This window comes from Lytechinus variegatus, chromosome 2, assembly GCF_018143015.1.
Source record: "Lytechinus variegatus isolate NC3 chromosome 2, Lvar_3.0, whole genome shotgun sequence".
NCBI lineage: Eukaryota > Metazoa > Echinodermata > Echinoidea > Temnopleuroida > Toxopneustidae > Lytechinus > Lytechinus variegatus.
In genome coordinates, this window is record NC_054741.1 from 51,628,779 (window position 1) to 51,648,626 (window position 19,848).

A 19,848-nucleotide genomic window follows, 5' to 3' on the forward strand; every position below is an offset into this window, starting at 1 on the left:
TAAGCACACTGTGAACACACATTAAGCGCACTGTGAATACACTGTAACCACACTGTGAAGACGCTGTAAGTACACTGTGAACACACTGTGGAACACTATGTTCTTTCCAGCAGGAATGTGTTGAAATGACGATGAAAAACTCTTCACATCCCCAAATTGCAACTCGTTTTTTCTGTTTTGTTTCAGGACCTGATGTTAACCAAGCGTATCTGTTAGAGGAACAGCTCAAGATGGATGCTGAGAAACCAGATAAAAGCGATAAAGCACGGGAGGCAAATGGCGACTCCTTTAAACACGCTTATGACAACGACTCAATGGAGATGGAGGAAAGCGGTGAAAAGAAGAAGTCGGAAGAGGATAATCCTCCTGGTTACGAGGTCGTCATCGTAGCACCGAGATCGTCGGTCGAAGTCCAGGCCGACTTCCCGATGGAGGAAGATAATCACTGAGAAATTATGATTACCAGAAATGGATTATTGAAGAGTAGAAGATAGGCCTAAATAAAATACCAGATTATCTGTGTCAGAACGAGAACAAGAAAAAGAAGGAGAACAACAACAAGAAGAACAGAAAAACAACAACAAAACATCAATATAAAACACGTGCGGATGAACAAACTTGTGCTGAACGCAACTCATATAGGCTCTATGGAGTACCTTTTACAGGCAACTGAGTGTCTTAGAGAAATGTTCTTTGTAATGGTAGTGATTTCTTTATTTAATGATCCTGGTTGTATTCGCTGTAAACGGAAGTTTTTGTTGTTGTTTACCAAACTCCATGTATACCTTACACTTCTGACCGATGCTGCTTGTCATGTACAGATTATATAAATATGCATATTCAATTTACTTTCAATTTGCAATAACCACCCTCCCCTCTCTCATGTTTATGTAAATTCTTGAATGTTACACTGTTAAAAAAAACGTGATTTTACAGAAAATAAACAGAAGATTTTGCAGAAAAGCAATAACAGAATCATTCTGTAAATTCATAAAACAGGAATTTTTCTGTAATTTAACAGAACAGGTCTGTTTAAAAAGGGGAAAAGGATGTTTTATTCAAGGAAATTTGTAAGATTCCATACTCCAAATACCAATTTCTTGTAAGATTACGCAAATCGGTAAGATTACAGGTGTTCTCGAGACTCTGCTGCAGGAACTTCTTTTATTTTGAGGATAAATTTTCTAACAGTGTATGATGATTCATCCAGTAAACGTGAAATAGTTATGAATCTTTTACTGGTATTCTGTGAAAATTATAACTAGAAAATCACAATTCTCTGTAGTCGCGACGTTTCACCAATCACGGTTGGCTTCATCAGGCGAATTGAACAGAGAAAGAGAGAATTGTGAGTTTCTACTTTACAATTTTCACAGAATTCACAACTACTTCTACTTTACAATTTTATAATTCTACTTTATAATTCTACTTTACAATTTTCACAGAATTCATAACTGATTAATATTTCACGTTTTCGTACAACTATGCTCTCACATTAGGTTTGTCCTTCCTAGAATCTGGGCTCTGTAACACAAAGATTACCAATTAATCGCTAATTTGAAAGAGCGATTCTGATTGGTTCCTAGTAAGTCTACAGAGCAAAATGCGCATGCAAGGATGATCTTGATAGGTCATTTCATTTAGCGATTAATCGCTAAACTTTGTGTTACGGGCCCCTGGGAGTGTTCTACTGAAGAAATATATTTTTCGATTCAATCATATTGATTCATATCATGCATATGGTGATTGTATAGAGAAGCAATGTGTGTAGAGTTGAAACCCGAGTTTTGTACAGAACATGTTTCACTACCATACTAGAACTCACCCTTGTTTAAGTGACCAATCATTTTCTTTTTATTTAAATCAGTAAAGTCTTTAAAAAAAAATCGGTCCATTGTATACGTATTCTCTTGTTTTGAAAAAAAAGAATAAAATCATTGATCCGCGTCTTACCAGACACTTTTGCTTGATTCTGCCCCTTACTTTTTAGGTAGCTTTGATCTTGATGTTCTAATATAGACATTCAGCTAGGCATCCATTTGTGTTTTTAAAAAGGCTATACTTTAAAAAAAGTAGAGCTGCATTTTATAGAGAGTAATATAGGTGAAAGAATAGAAATACATGAAGACTAAAAAATGATGAAAAGAAACTACGTCGCTGTATTTGTTCTTGAGTCTTCGTGAATATTTGGATAAGTTCTAAAGGAAAATGTATACGTTTCCACGGATTATGTTCGAATATTCATATACTCCGAAAGTTTGTGATTTTAACGCAAGAAAATCACAAAAACCATTGAAGATGTTTGTTCGTCCGAAAATAATTTTTTTTTTATTAATCCGAACATTTCTGGCATTATTTCGAATGTTCGTTATTTCGAAAGTTTGTCAGTTCATAAACAAAGTGAGGTTCATTATTCCAAAAGCATTGACAGTCCGAAAGTGAAATATGTTTATAAACCTTACTTCAACTTTATTTTCAAAATATCAAACCTTCGGAATATTCGAAATAACGATGTTCTGAAAATTCACCATTTATCAAATTTTGGCGTGTCGGAATGACGAGCTGTAACAGTTGCCGTCCAGATATGGTGAAATCAATGCAACAGAACAGAATTTCTGATAGCAGTGGTATTGTGTTTAATGAAAAAACTTTGTAAACAAATTTTTGTAATCGTCGATTCTGTAATGTCTGCTGATCTTGATCTTATCGACAAGGAAAACATAAAATATTCTTTAAAATTAAAATGTGAATTGTGAGGCTATTACTGAGAATTTCGTGTAATCGAAAGTGTGTATATTTTGTCTAAATATCGTATATGTAATGTATATGTTTAAAGTTATTGCACAATTGTTTGGCAGAGCCATGGATTGAGTATTATCGCAGAAATGAAGTGTTCCAAAGTGTTTAAAGCCAAAGGCTTTTCGTATTTTGATCAGATATATCGACTTAACCAAGTGAGGTCACCGGCAGCTAATTATGTAGCCACAGCAGAGTACTAGCTCTTTAAATAAACCATGTTAGCGTGGTAATATCTTACTGTCACCATGTGTACTGATTCTCTAGATGACAATATAAACTTTCTTATTTTGTGTACACATGTTATAAAATATGTTGCGGGTGGTATATATTTCGTGTGATACATTACGTGTGCAAAATATAGGCATGTTCATTAAAGTTTGTGTATAACTTATTTAACCATTTCACTTTGGAGCAAGAAAATTACGTAAATGCAGGAATATTTGTTTCATAGAATTGCATTCTTAGCAGTTTTATGTATAGAAGCATATAGGAAGTGAAAATCACGTGTAAAAATAAAAGACTATCAAGTTTTAAGAACGTTTTGAACAGAGGTCTTTCTCGCTAAGATTGTTTGAAAAATAAAAAGGAACATCGCGTAATTCAATTCAAGCAAGTGTACTTTATTGATCCAAAATTTTAGCATTGTATACAATGAATGAACTAGGTTAACTAATATCTTTTGACGTATTGTTAAACGAGATTGGAATCCTGAGTTAAGATCTGATCTAGCTCTTAGGACAATACTTAGTGGAGTTGAATGACGACTGCTTCTCTTACTAACGCATGGACTAAGACCGTCTTTTGTACAAATTGAAGAATTTTAAAAACACAATGAAGACAAAATTACGAAAATAATCTTGTAAATGGAAAAGAATTATTTTTGTTCAGTCCTTAGCATTATGATTACTTCATTTTTCTTTGATAATAATAATAATAACTGTAAATTTATATTGCGCAATTTCTATTTGGATATACTCAACCGCGTATTACAATACATAACATATAAGCAGAAAAACAATTATTAACAGGATACGCAAAAATTGTTGATGCATTATGTTCATGAAATGCTCAAGATACATACGGAAAATTATTATTTTAAAGAGTGATATGAAAGTTCTGAAAACTCAAAATCAACATTAGTGTGACGTATAGCATATTGTGATGATTGAACGGAGTGTTTGTCTTGTCTATATGCATTACGTACGGCATATGCATTAAATGATGGAATATTTTGTCTGCTTTGATTTGCTAACCATAATTATTACTTATGATTAAGATTATTACTTATGATTTTTACTTATGATAGAAATATTTAGTTGTCAAACAACAAATCAGCACTTTAGTGAGTACATGGTCTGAGCAACTACCCACTTTGTTATTTGTACATTCCGCAATTCTACATGTTAAATGTATTTTATTTTTATTCTATGTGCAGCCTAGTTAATTAATTTTGTCAATTCTTGAAACTTGCACTTGGAAACAATAAATGTAACATGTATTCTTTATTTCATGAGTAAATCAAGACTAGATATTTGATGTGTGATGTATTTTTTTTTCAATTCCAACCTGCACTGTGTGATAAAAACAAACACCATGGCCCAAATTCACAAAGGTGGTTTCATTTAAAGCCATGGTTTTTGGAAACCGTGGGTTTTAGAAACCATGTTTTTTTCTGCTAACACCACCTTTGTGAATTCGGTCCAATGTGTTCACATGGTTGACACAAACTCAAACCTGCTCTAAGAAATTCATATCCCACAGTGCGATCACACGTACAATACTGCCGAAGCAGTTGGGATGAAACATCTGTGAAGACGATAACCATTATATTATGTAGAATTCGTTCTCCACAGTGTCATGATCAGACCGTAAAGAAGATTTCCACTGTGTTGTACTTTCTTAAACATGTGCACACCTAGCTACCAACAATGCGTATATCATTTCCATTTATATGAATGCAGGATAAAAGCATTGTCGATTAAATGCCTTGCTCACCGGCATACACATGATACAGGTGCCTTGGCCGGGGATCGAACCCCGGACTTCGTATAGCCAGGCGTTTTAGACCATTCGGTCACGGCACCTCCAAGTCAGTGCGGTCACAGTGGGACGGCCATTTTGCACATTAGAACAAAATATGCTTAGAAGTAAAATCCATCTTTTGAGGAAACACATAAAATTAATGGACATTTTAGTTTTTATTCCACCGTGACAGACAAGAAAATACACAGCAAAAAACTGTAGGCCTATCATCACAGCCCACATTAATGGTATGATATAACGCATAACCAACAGTGTATCACATGTTGGTCACACAGTATTGACATTCATCACACTGTGATAAAATTTGAATACATTTTCACACTGTAGTATTCAGTGTGGTACGCTGTGTCTGAAATCTGCAAAATAGCCTCACATAGTGGTTTAACTACAGAGTGATCGGATGCCGGTGAAATGACTATACATGTGAACACAGTAAATGATCCTATGACACCAATTGCACATAAATAAACGTAACTACAGAATGAATACGCCGGTGAAATGACTACATGTGAACACAGTATATGATACTATATGACACCATGCATTTGCATATATGGCAATTTCACTGCGATATAGCGGGGAACACTGTACTACATGTGAAAGCGCGCACAAACACACTGTGAAAAGCTTGCACTATGCTTGGTACAGTATCCCGGTTACACTTCGTAATTCCGAAGCTTCGTAATTCCGAAGGTTCTTTATTCCGAAGGTTCGTAATTCCGAAACACGTAAATTGCCTATACCTCGATGTTCGTTAATCCGAAAACGAAAAAGGGTTCGTTAATCCGAACATTTGTGGCGTAATTCCGACGGTTCGTTATTCCGAAGGTTCGATAATCCGAAAACGAAATAAGGTTCGTTGTTCCGAAGATTCGTTAATCCGAAAACGAAATAAGGTTCGTTGTTCCGAAGGTTCGTTTATCCGAAAACGAAATAGGGTTCGTTGTTCCGAAGGTTCGTTAATCCGAAAGCGAAATAAGGTTCGTTGATCCGAAAACGAAATAAGGTTCGTTTTTCCGAAGGTTCGTTAATCCGAAAGCGAAATAAGGTTCGTTGATCCGAAAACGAAATAAGGTTCGTTTTTCCGAAGGTTCGTTAATCCGAAAACGAAATAAGGTTCGTTAATCCGAAAACAAAATAAGGTTCGTTAAAACGAAAAATGAAAAGCAGGAAAGCAGAGGCAAGGGAAGGGGGGCGGGGGACACTGTTGCCGTTCAATTATTATGAGGATGGGAAGGCAAGGGCGGCCGAACGAATTTTCGTTTGGGGTAGAGCCAAAAAATGAAACTCATACGTCAAAATGGGCACTTTGGTGATATTTTCACCTTAAGATTATCATCTGCTGTGTTTGATAGTGATTAAGTAGAGAAAAACTATGTTGAAGTGACTTCTTATTATGGTAAAATGTATATTTAGGCTTTATTTTTCGAGAGAGAGTATAATGAGCGAGCGGCTTGGTAAAACAAATTCAAAGGTGAAGTTGTAAAACGTTTTGGGGGTCAATTATTCTTAAAATGGCAATATTGCGAGGTGTTGCGAGCGTGAATCACAAGCTAAAACTTTAGGGTATTTCAATAAAAAATGAAAATTAGTTTTTAAAAATCCGAGCAGATTTCTGCTGTCATTAAAAAGATGTGCATCTAACTAAAGAATTAACACGAGCGCAAAACGCCAGCTTAAACATACTGACCAGAAAAGGGACCTGTTTAAGAAAGCATTTAGTGACCTCTTTAGGGTGCATATTTCACCAATCGAATGAGAGTGCGAAGCGCAAGCTGAAAATTTGCAATATTCCAGCCTGGAAACTTAACTTAACTTGTATACTTTAAAAAGAGTATTTCATTTCGAAAAAACATGAAAAACGGCATATTTATTTTTGAAAAGGGAACTTTCCCATTTTGGAAAATATTAATTTCCCTGTTTTTTATTTCATTTTTGGGGTGCAAGTGCCCCCTGCCTCCCTCCCGGCGGATCCAACTTTCGTCAAATAGGGGGGGGGGGGTTTCAGCCATATTTTCCTCGATCGGCAGCTTAAAGTTGATTTTTGTTTGTTTCTTTGTAAGGGTAGTCCTAACAGTCAATAATTAGCTTTATACTTATAAAGTAAAGTAAATATGTAATAACATGATAAACCCTTTTTAAATAATGCGAGGTATATATTTTTTTTAATATGATGGGCAATATGTTTGTGATCTTTAAAACGAGATGCCTATGTAACTAAATTTAGATAATAACTGCGAGCAAGAAGCGCGAACAGAAATTTAAAATATATAATCTCAGACCTGATCTAAAGGGGACATTTTAAGAACTTTTTGCAGTTAGCCATGAAGACGATGCGTGTTTCAACCAATGGCGGCGGAACGTATTTTCCTATTTTTTTTTTGGGGGGGGGGGCAAAGCAAAAAACCATGAGATTATCACCTGTGTAAACAGGTTGTGTGTTTTGTAGTAATTAAATTGAGCAATTTTTTTTAAGTGATCACTAAAGTTAAATATTTACGTTTCATTTCTGCGAGCGTGGCGAGCAAGCGGTTTGGGGGAAAAAATCAAATCTGAAGATGTAAAATTTTGAGCAATTACTGTTAAAAGGGCATCCTTGTGAGATGTTGCGAGCGAATCACGTGCTCAAACTTTTGGAAATCTCATGTATTCCTAGAATGATAATAATGATAATATTGATATAGATATCATTTACCCAGGGAAGCCACTTCAGTTCTGAAAACTGTTCTCCCAGCCATTATTATTATCATTTTTACAAGAATGCTTAGAATGTCCAGTTTTCAGGTTGGAATATCACAAATTTTAAGCTTGCGGTTCGCGCTCTCATTATTTAGTTCGTGAGATATATATTCTATTCATGAGTCACTAAATGCAGTCCTTAAAAGATTACTTTCTGAAGCCTGTTGCATAAAACTTTTTACCTGAGAAAACTCTGGTAAAAACTGAAAACTAAGGTTAGTCTGATTTCCGCCACTGCATGACTTTAGCACAGGGCAAAAACTCCTGTAAAAACAACTTGAGTTTTCTCAGGTAAAAAGTTTTATGCAACGGGCCCCAGGTCAGTATATAAACATATTACAGCTTGCCCTCGCATTAATTCTTTAGAAAGATACACATCTTTCTCACGATTACAAAAAATGCTCTGAATGCTCACTTCACGTCTTGTTACATGAAATGTCTACTAGTTTGAGCTTGCAATTCGCGCTTTCAACATCTCACAAGGATCATTATTAGTATTATTTTTTATTTTATTACCAGCAGAAGCTGTTATTAAAAATGACATCCCCTCCAATACAAATCCTATTATCTAGAGGTTACTCGCACGCGACCAACACACTTGACCCCCTGCATCTTTAAACCATTTGCTTAGGCAGCAATTGCTCAGATAAAATCGAAATTAGCCTATGCTTGATCAGGGCGCCTATATTCTTAATGAAATACATGCTTTTGGCCACAACACACACATGTATCATCGATCGTTATTACTATCATTGCATAATATCGTGTAATCTTGTAATGACAACATCATTTTTGTTACCAATATGAATAATTTTCATTTTCGGAAATACGAACCTTATTTAATTTTCGGATTAACGAACCTTATTTCGTTTTCGGATTAACGAACCTTCGGAATTACGAACCTTATTTCGTTTTCGGATTAACGAACCTTCGGAATTACGAACCTTATTTCGTTTTCGGATTAACGAACCTTCGGAATTACGAACCTTATTTCGTTTTCGGATTGACGAACCTTCGGAATTACGAACCTTATTTCGTTTTCGGATTAACGAACCTTCGGAATTACGAACCTTATTTCGTTTTCGGATTGACGAACCTTCGGAATTACGAACCTTCGGATTTACGAACCTTCGGAAATACGAACCTTCGGAATAACCGAACCTTCGGAATTACGAAGCTTCGGAATTACGAATGTATGCGCAGTATCCCGATAGTATCTGTGTGCTATCCGCATGCGACGTTTAGGTATTTTTGTTAAAGGGATGGTCCAGGCTGGAAATATTTATATCTTAATACACAGAGTAGAATTCACTGAGCAAAACGCTGAAAATTTCATCAAAATCGGATAACAAATAATAAAGTTATTGAAGTTTAAAGTTTAGCAATATTTTGTGATGATGTCACATCTCCCCTTTCCGTTTTCATATTTTTTTCATTATTTCATACTTGTGTGAATAATATGTCTCCTTTATCATGAAATAAGTTGCAGCAATAAATATCTAATGCACTAAATCAGTTGTCAATCCAATTTTTCTAGTTCTTGGAGGAAAAAAATTTGAATAAACCTAATTTCATATAATGAAATACAAAAGAACAAGTGGAGATGTGACATCATCAGCCCACCTAATGAATATTCATGACGACTGTTTTTATAAAATATTACTAAACTTTAAAATTCAATAACTTTGCTATTTGTTGTCCGATTTTGACGAAATTTTCGGAATTTTGCTCTGTGAAATACTTTCAGCCTGGACCACCCCTTTAATTATTAAACCGATTTTTTGGGAAACATATCTTATCTCGCCTGAACAACGCTTATTTGGGTGGTCGAAGACGATCACGGCCAAGACATCTGGGATGATTTGCCCAATGATATTTAACTCACTGCATCTATCTTTTCTTTTAAAGCTTGATTGAAAAAATTATCTTTTGTCGAAGTATTCTTAAACATCACACCTGCACATTCACCACCACACAAGCATACTTTATTTCTTTATTTTTCTTCTTTCTCCTTTTCTGATGATTTGTGACCGTAGATTTTTCTTCCAGATCTATGGAATATAATTGTTGTCCGTAGCCCTTTTCATTTTTTGCTTGCTATTACTCAAGCATTTATATTGCTTACATAGTTTGCCACTGCATTTGTTTTTCAATACTTTGTGTTATCCTTAAATTGTATTCATGTCAAATTTTATTAAGACACTGCTATAATTATAGCAGTGTACTTGAATGTCATACTACGATTGTGTTTTATGTATTGTAAATTTATTTTGACTTTACAATAAATGCAGAAACTCCTGGAAAAAAAGTCTAATTTTGAAAAGAAAATAACACCAAACTTTTCTTACACCACTTTTCGCTCTTCCCGCTCTCTGTATATGTATGTATACACACACACACCCTCCCACACACATACACACATACATATATATATATATATATATATATATATATATATACACCTCACTCATATATGTATATATATATATACATACATACATACATATATTTATTTATATGAGTGACTCTCTCGATTGGTCGAGGGGGTCGATCTCGCTCCCACCCTCTCTCATGATCCCCAGCATCTCCTCACTCCGATCTCTTTCCCGGCCAAACAAGCTCATATTCCCCGCTCATCGATTTGGACTATATCCAGGTCAGCCATTTTTATGACCTCGTCGACTGCTTTCCATCGTTGAAAAAAACTCAGCAATCTGTATACGAGGATACAGAGAGAAAGCATTCGACCGTGCGAGACTCATACAGCATTCATCGGCCCTATACGCATACAGACCCATTCTATGGATAACAGTTCTCGTAATATACTACTTTCACATGCATCGTTCGTTTTACCACAGCAAACTTGAACGAGGAAAGTGAGCAAAACCAGACGCCAATGCACACCGGGCCCTCCACATTAGAATAGAATAGGTAAGTTGTGTTTGTGAGTGATGAATGATATTGAAATTGTGATTACCTTGCATGGAGAGATGACCGTGTTTATCTTCTATTTCACATTTGGGTATATATTATATCCTCCACCCAAGAAATTGTCCCTGCTTTAACATATTAGTAACCTATATGTACCTGCTCATTCGTCAATGGCGTACTTTCACATGTACTGTACAGGCAATTCCATTTGCAAGAGCGGGTGAACATGAATGATATACCGGTCTGTGGGATCCTTAATTGTGCAGTATTAACATACAGGGAATCGAATACGGGATGTGGGATAAACATGTAAACAAGCTTCTGGGATTCTATACATACCACGGATCATATACAGTACCATATCGCCGCTGGTAGTGGTACACGTACTGTACTGCAATGTTTGATGGTACATTATACCCATTGACATATCCACTAATACCATGTATGCTTCCAACAAACACTCTACACCTAGTCTGCATGCAAGCACAGACTCATATTTGACAATTTTTTTTCCAATAACAGGTCTAGAGTAGAGACTATAGACGCCAAATAAGGCCCTGTCTGTGTTGAATAACAGAACACAGTGAATCTAGTCTCACTAGATTCAGACTTTGCATTATGCACTTTGCAAATTGCGAAAACCAAGGGTTTAGACTATAGACTATATTCTACACTGTACATACACCTCTCATTTCCGTTAAAAAGTTCAAGTTTGAAACAGGGAACAAGAGAATTGATAGCGAATTCATTGGTCAAAAACGGGAAGTCCAACTTCCCTGGTAAAAAAAATGCGATTTTTTACTGACATTGGAGTGATTTATAGTGCCCGTAGTATGTTGTTGTTGTATGTGAGATATCTGATCTAGTAAATTATATGCATTTTTCCATAATTTTGAAAATCGAAATCGAACTTTTATGAATTCAATATGTTATGTCAGCTAGTGGTATAGCAAACTCCGTGTTTACGGACTTTCCTGCTTGAAAAATGTAAGACAACATTTTATGATGATTGATTGATAATTTCGTGCAAGTTTTGAACGAAAAACAAATTACGAAATAACGTAAGTAAATCCCCTGAAAGACGGAATCCCATGAAATAAAGTTGCATTGAATAAATTAGTAATTAACATATCAATACATGGCATTATTTCATATAAGTATTATTTCATATGAACTTTTATTATTATTTGTTAGCATTTTGCTATCATAATTATTTTATATATTCTGATACTGCAGTCCATGCAAGCTTGTATGTGGGTCAGTAACAAACCCTGTTATAAATATTCCTTATGAATTCAATGGGATCAAGATGTATTGATGACATTTATAATATTCCGATTTCATTTAATTCTAGCTGTTGGCTCGTGTTTAACCATGACGTCGTCTGCGATATCTCGCCTCGTTTTCACCGTGTGTGTCATCACTATCACGGATAGAGCAGTTGCAATAAGTAAGATGATATCAAATTTTCTATATCTTCAGTTAATTTTCTGGTCATACTTATTTAAAGATTGATAAGAAATATATAGCGATGTTCTTCGGATTTTTTTTTAAATCAGTCATTTCAAAATTATATGATAGATCAAACTGGTTCTATATGATAAGTCTGACCACACCCATACCTTTCTATTTTCGATTGATTTTCAAATTCATAATAGTTTGAAGACTGTTTAAAACATTTTCGTACACAGTATTATCAATGGTATTTCTGCAGCTACATATCTTCAATTTCTCAACTTATGATGACTACTAAATCACAAACAATCTAAAGTGTTTTTTTTTCTTTTATGAATGATGAATATTATGACTGTCTATATATGTCACTTTGTAATTTGGGCAAGATCAAGATTTTTTTTATGTGAGTCTAACATTGACCAAAATGAAGCCAATGTAAGGTGTACTATGTATAGTGAATCTTGAAAGTAATAATTTATCACTATTTCTTTTCGAGAATATAAACCAACAGTCGTATTTACAGTGGTACCTTGGCAGTGGCACCCTATATTTTCATACTTAATGGACAAGTCCACCTTAACAGAAAGTTAATTTGAATAAAAAGAAAAAAATATATATCTACCATAACACTGAAAATCTCATCAAAATCGGATGTAAAATAAGAAAGTTATGACATTTCAAAGTTTCACTTAATTCCACAAAACAGTTATGAGCACATCTTATAAGGGGAGACTGATGACGTCATCCACTTACTATTTCTTCTGTATTTTATTAAATGAAATATGTAATATTCTATTTTTCTCCTCATTGTCAAGTGAAACAAGGATTAATTCCTCCCCGAACATGTGGAATAAGCATTGTTTAATACTATATAGTTCCGAACATGTGGAATAAGCATTGTTTAATACTATATAGTTCCGAACATGTGGAATAAGCATTGTTCAGTCAAGTTGGTCCTTATTGTCAAATCTGTAAATATTAGATAATATGTTATTTAAACAATAAAAAACAAATAAATAGTGAGGGAGGGACATCATCGACTGTCTCATTTGCATGCCACTGAGTTGTGCATATCATTGTTTTGTGCAAAAAATAAGTGAAACTTTAAAATGTCATAACTTTCCAATTTTACATCCAATTTCGATGAAATTTTCGGCGTTATGCTAGTGTCATTTTTCTCTATTTATTCAAATCAACATTTTTATGCTGTGGACTTGACCTTTATACATGTTTCTCTTCAATTATAAGGAAATGGTGATTTACGGCTCGTCAGCGCCAACACAACCAAAGGCTGGGTTGAGATCTATTACAACTCTGAGTGGTACTCGATATCCGGTCAGTTCTTAATCTATGATGTATCCAAGGTAGTGTGCAGACAGCTCGGTTTGCCCTTCACCGAAGCAGTAGAAGTGGACGATCCTTATGTGAAGAGACCCCTGGATAACGTTGGTGTGCTGTCTACCACTGCATTCTGTGATGGGGACGAAGCCAGGCTTGAAGACTGTCGTAATTTCGACTGGAGCTTTTCTCAATTCTACACCCATGATTATGATGTTGCAGTCCATTGCGCAGGGGGTAAGAACTGAGAACCATGAAGAGATTTCTTGAAAAGCATTGTAACTATATTGGGCTATAGTCGTGTTCTAGTGGTCCCGACTCTCGTGGGTTCCAATCCCAGCCAAGCACGGCGTGTCTTCCTTCAGCAAGAAATTTATCCATACTGTACTGCACTCAACCCAGGTGAGGTGAATTCAAATGGGTATCAGGTAGGGTTAATTCCTTCAGTGCCTTTGAAAAAGTGGTAGTTCGAGCTAAAGCCTGGGTGTTAATAACAGCGCTTTGTATCCTCAGGCATAAAGCGTTATATACATCCAGCAATTATTATTGCTATTATATCCATTAAAATTGTGTCTGTATTTGAAAAAGGATAATAAAATCAAGAACGCATCACCTCTTCTATCACCACCATCTCCATTATTACCAACAATATTATTACCATAATTATACTGCAGCAACATTACCATCAGCTACTGCAGTGAAAGACTGCAAAAGCGATGATGAAGTTACGAAGACAACTGAATAACAGTGGCTGTTCAGATATTGGGTGATAAGTTCAAGGAGATATCTCCTTTTTTTAGTAATCTTTTATTCTCTTCTCTCACAAAACGAATTGAACATAGTAAAATATAACATTCATGATCATAAATCAAAATCCTTGATATGCCTGATCGATAGTATACTGCTTGCAAACCGTGTGGTCTACAGTGCGTAATGGCGAACATCTTCAGAGACAATTGATGTATGGCTACACGTTAAAGTTTAGTTTTTTAAATTTCATCTAAACATCAAAGCAAATAAAGATGACAATCACACTGAATTTTCAATATAGGAAATATACTTCTACTACTACTACTACTACTCCTACTACTACTACTACTACTACTACTACTACTACTACTACTACTACTACTACTACTCCTACTACTCCTACTACTCCTACTACTACTCCTACTCCTACTACTACTACTACTACTACTACTACTACTACTACTACTACTACTACTACTAATTCTACTACTACTACTACTACTACTACTACTACTACTACTCCTACTACTACTACTACTACTACTACTACTACTACTACTACTACTACTACTACTACTACTTCTACTACTTCTACTACCACCATCATCACCCCCCACCACCACCGACACACCCAATACCCCCACTACTTCTTCTGCTGATGATAATGATGAAGATTATAAGTATAGAACAATTAATGTTTCATTTCGTATGTTGAGCTGAACAATTTAAATTGATTTTCATCCACCATTTTGAAAGTGCATAGAGGGAAAGGGAACAATAAGACATGTGATCATCTTCAACCAATGAAATTTGTGTTATTTTCCTTTCTTCATCTTCCTCAGAAAATATAAACACTGGCGATCTGCGACTAGTTGGTGGTGTCGACGACCGTAGTGGGCGCCTCGAAATCTTCATGGGAAAAGCCTGGGAATCATTCTGCAGTGTAGGATTTGGTGTAACTGAAGCGATGGTGGCATGTCGTCAGCTTGGCCTTCTAAATACTTCTGATGTAGAATTTTTCCCTGATGCGTACTTTGGTAGGGGAAATATAGGCGATGGACCTTACATTGCTCGCTGTACTGGTGACGAAGAGAAGATTGATTCCTGTTCTTCTTTTTATCGCTCCTTCCATTCTGTGAATTATGATGAACTTTTTTGTTCCCACTCTCAGGACGTCGGGATCTGTTGTCCATCGGATATAGGTTAGCTTGCACAGATAATTATTTCAGTTTTGTTTTTGGACAATAATGATTTTATGAATAGTTGAGGACAGTTTGTAAAGTTTGTGGTTATCATAAAAATGTAATCTCCTTGACGAACTAAAATCAAATAGGAGTGATACGAGCCCCCCACAACATCAAATAACCAAACAATGATTACAAACGGCTAAACACGGCTCAGAAGCATTCCATATACTCATCATTTAGGGATTGATTAACATTTATTTATGTTAAGAAGGAGGAAGTCTATACAGATTCTAAATATTGATCGCGATTTGTCCAAATATTTTCAAATTACCCTTATAAATGATAAAAACATCAATTTAATGTTTGTAACCTTCACAGGAGTAGCAAATAGCCGCTGCGATTGAATCATATGTTGGAAATATCAGTGAATTTATAAGCTTGAAAATAACATTCAAATGGTTAAGATAATCACTTTACAAGTACTTGTTTGGATTATTCTAACAAAAGCAATGAATAAAAGGCTAAGACATAAACAATAAGAACAATTAAGAACAATAAAAAATATTGTTCTTAATTTGAATTAATAGCTTCATCTGTCATTGTACAATGTTTTCCTCGTACAATGCCAATTTACAAAGCTTCCATCGTTTCAATATTAATTACAGGTGGATGTGCCGTAACTTACAGTACTAGTGGAACTTCTGTCGTCGGCAGCATCGTTGGTTCTATTATAGTGGTCGTTGTTGTACTTCTTATCATCGGCTGTTGCTGCTACTGCTGTTGCAAAAAGAAGAAAGGAAAGCAACAGTATACGACAGTGGTTCAAAATCCAGCCCCTCAGCCAGCTAGCGGAGGTCAGCAAGCTCCAGCACCAACGTCGGGAAGTACAGCACCACCTGTTTACTACCATGGACCCACACCAGGTCATCCTGCTGTGAATATTGGCCAACCTAATACACAATCCTATCCTATTCAATACCCTCCTACTGGTCAGGCCATGCCTCCACCTGCACCCGTTGCCGGCAATATCCCATACCCTCCGCAGACCAATCCATACCCCACTGGGCAAGTACCCCCACCTGCAGCAGCTGGCAGTACCCCGTACCCTTCACAACCCTATCCATACCCCTCTGGACAGGCTCCTCCACCCGCAGGTGCATATCCTACACCACCTCAACAACCAGCTTACAATCCCACCGCTGCCACCGGTACATATCCAGCTGCACCTTATCCTCCGCAGGCTGCACCCACAGGACCAGCTTATGGTGCTCCATCTGCAGAACAGTCATATCCCACCAAAGGAGATGTAGATCATCCTTTACCCTCACATTCTGCAAGTGGAACACCGAGCGCACCTCCAATGGATATGGGAAGTGGGCAAGGGGAAATTCCGAGTGCGCCCCCGCCAGCTTACGAGCATCTTATTGGATGATGCGGATGATTAGGGCTATCTATGCAAAGGAAAGATTACAGAGAACACTTTTGTGTTATCCATGTCATTGTTAAACCTAATTTCTGATCATCACACTATTGAACTGAGGACCTGCCATTATAAAGGTAATATTTCTCTTTTCAAGTCAGTAAAGCTGACAAAAAGGGTACCCATTTACTGCTTATGGTATACCATCCTTTCAAACTCTGCCATTTTCATTTATCAATAAATAAATGTTTGATTTCGTATATTTATGTATTTGTTTACATCACTCCTCTTTTATGACTTTATGATGTCCATAGGAAGAATAAAATTAAGTTTATACAATTTGGCAATATAAAGGAAATTGCTAGTCCCTAACTTATTTTAATGATGGGATTCCTCTTTTACTCGAATAACTTGAGTGAGTAAATAACGGTGTACATCTGAGCACTGCCCAGATACAGCAAGCATTATTTTGTACACGTTTATGAGAGTATTATATCCCAAATAATTTCAAATCATTTTTATGTGGTAAAACTAAGTTACCGCTTAATAGAAGATACATTTAAATAGAATACAAATACTGACTTGCCCCAAATCGCTACTTGAAACTGCCTTTCATTCGCAATAAAAGAGAAATGATTTAATCTATCTCCCTTGTCTTGAATTAAAAAGGCATATGACGAAGAAAAATGTCTTTCCATCACAATTAAATGATTGCCTGTTAATTCCAGTAATCACTTTGTAGGAAATTAATCAAAAATAAAGAGAATAAGACTACAGTGTAAAATAATGAAATCATGGGGTGGATAAAATAGTTGGGATGCCAATTAATAAAATAAACTTTATTGTAACTTTCAAAACGCATTACTCTGGCTTAAATTAATTTCTTCAGTCTCCTGTTTCTCAAAAAGTGTAGATATATCACACAAAATTATACTTTAAAAATGATATACTGTTCATAAATTATGTCTAAAAGTAAATATTCATCATTCATTACACGAGGATGCATGTAGAGAACAAAAATTACAAAATTATAAATATTTTTCATTTTAAACAATATTTGTTTAGTGTGTTTAAATATAAGGTAATTTAAAGCGTTTTTCATCAAAGGAAGATGTTCGAATTTACATTCGCCTACTTTGAGTTCCTGTATGTATCTCATATTGATTTATTTATCATTAATTATGATGGCTCTCATCAGGTCTTTAGAGTTGTTTGTAAAAATTTTGTAGAAACAATCGATTGAAATGTGAAAGTTTTGATCCCAACAACTGTTTGTTATCGATTTTTTTACATTGAATGATTATTGGGTACTAGATCTATTTAATTGTATATACAATATATGATACTCTAAATCATTGTTACATGTAATTTTTACATACGTTTGATATAATCAATCAATGCTATATACATATTGAATGTATTGCTGTAAGTTTCAAGAGTTTGATAAAGGCATCAAAGGACGTGACTTGGCCTTGACCAACGGTCAGCATGTATGTATGTATGCTATAACTTCATGTTTTATTTATATTGTGTGATGAGGGTAATAATGATGTTGAGATCTTTCACCTGATAATGCGGCTCACTATCTATTTTACTATGTAGTATTTTGCCTTACTTGAATGAAGACAACCCATTGGCTCTGAATAGACCATTTTGTAGTTACTTCATGGGAAATTTTGGTCAAATGGCCTTTCATTTCTTTCATTATGATAGGCAGATTTCAAAGCAAGATATTATGTAAGCTTGCCTTACATAGCAGGATGAAGAAATTGATTTCAGGTGACTAGAATAGCACACCAATGTACACACAAATGAAGTACTGTATTTGTTGCATTTCTATGCTGTAAATGCATTAACATTTTGCTATAACTATGTATTTGGTCAACTGAAATACCATCATTGGTGGATGTATTGTTTTTTTTATGGATCTGGTCAAAGACACAGTTCAGAAGAGTATGTTAATAATCAAGACACTAATGTTTGTGCTTAACTCATTAGATATCAAACCACCGTGTCACCTCAGCATAAATGACCTTTTTCTGATCATGCGCAGACCTGAACTACGAAATGGCTTTTCCATCCTTATAATCAACCATCATGCAGGCCGGGGATGTAGTGGAGCGGGCTTTTCGATGATTAAGTTGGGGTGCAATTTGAAAAAAGTGAAATGTAGAGTAAACTGTAGAAATTCTTACCCTATAAGAGTTTGACAAAAATCATTTAGAATCCTTTGAAGAGTTAAAGCATTATGTACTCTCTAAAAAATCGAATATTAAAACAACATTTGAAAGGTAAGAGGAGTGACAACCTTTCCAAATGTTACATCCAACCTTGTATAAAGCTGAATCCAACATTTTAAGTGTTGGGTACAACCATTTAAAGTGGTAAATGCAACCTTTAGAAAATGTTGTCACTCCTCCAACCTTTGAAATGTTGATTTAACATTCGATTTTTTGGAGTGTATACATGACCACCAATTATTCATATTGATTATTTCAACAATATTTCATAGTGGTCTCAAACTATTTAAAAAAATGATTCTACTTTCCGTGGACAAATACTTCAGCGTAAATTTTGTGGTACGATGACAAGTGTAAATGTGACAATTAATTTCCTCAAAATCAAACTGTTGTATCTTTTTATCGAAACAGTTTTGAGCAAAATAACTTTTTCGGAGTGTTCGTATGCTTATTGACTAACACGTGTCAATATTAATTGATTCATTGTAGCTCGACACTCCTGCACGAGAAAGTACACATTAAAGAAAGCATTCTTTATTAAATTAATCATTCTTTTTTTAAATTCACAGGATAATTTTTTTCTGAAAAAAATTATCAAATTCTTTTATTTTCCTCATGTGAACGTTCAAGTGTTCTGGCTATGTAACATTCAACCCAAGTCCCGTAACCCAGTCGCATATTTTCACTAGTCGATGAACACATGCAGTTTGGAGAAATTTTCTTCTGACCATCTCTTGTAAATTTGTAATTGCTAAATTCATTCATATTGTTATCATGTTGTCAAGTTTGTAAACAAGAATCTATAATAATATTATATTTGAAGGAACACACCTCTAGATAAACAGTAAGAAATTATACTATTCACTCAAAATATCATTAAAAACACAAATATCATAAAAAAATGACAATTCAATTTCATGAATAAAACGCTTAGTTGTTCCTTTAG

At 35.2% G+C, this 19,848-nt stretch overlaps 2 protein-coding genes across 2 annotated transcripts in view; both read left to right on the forward strand.

The window, feature by feature from the left end:
• The window catches only part of LOC121408320 (NPC intracellular cholesterol transporter 1-like), a 36,662-nt gene extending 36,134 nt beyond the window's left edge, over nucleotides 1–528 (forward strand). Inside the window, exon 26 of the mRNA XM_041599745.1 lies at nucleotides 187–528. Within this exon, the coding sequence (XP_041455679.1) occupies nucleotides 187–449 (263 nt within the window). The 3' untranslated portion in view covers nucleotides 450–528. The remainder of the gene's footprint in view (nucleotides 1–186) is intronic.
• Nucleotides 529–10,301: 9,773 nt separating this feature from the next.
• On the forward strand, nucleotides 10,302–19,848 carry LOC121408321 (T-cell differentiation antigen CD6-like). Its single transcript, XM_041599746.1, has 5 exons — nucleotides 10,302–10,512; nucleotides 11,867–11,962; nucleotides 13,216–13,542; nucleotides 14,898–15,257; nucleotides 15,908–19,848. Exons 2-5 carry the CDS (start codon nucleotides 11,887–11,889, stop codon nucleotides 16,672–16,674), a joined length of 1,530 nt encoding a protein of 509 aa, XP_041455680.1. The 5' UTR covers nucleotides 10,302–10,512; nucleotides 11,867–11,886; the 3' UTR covers nucleotides 16,675–19,848.

Coding starts and splice junctions, on each gene's coding strand:
- LOC121408321 (XM_041599746.1), top strand. CDS start 11,887: ATGACGTCGTCTGCGATATCTCGCCTCGTTTTCACCGTGTGTGTCATC. Junction 13,543..14,897: donor TGCAGTCCATTGCGCAGGGG/GTAAGAACTGAG, acceptor CATCTTCCTCAG/AAAATATAAACACTGGCGAT. Junction 15,258..15,907: donor CTGTTGTCCATCGGATATAG/GTTAGCTTGCAC, acceptor TATTAATTACAG/GTGGATGTGCCGTAACTTAC.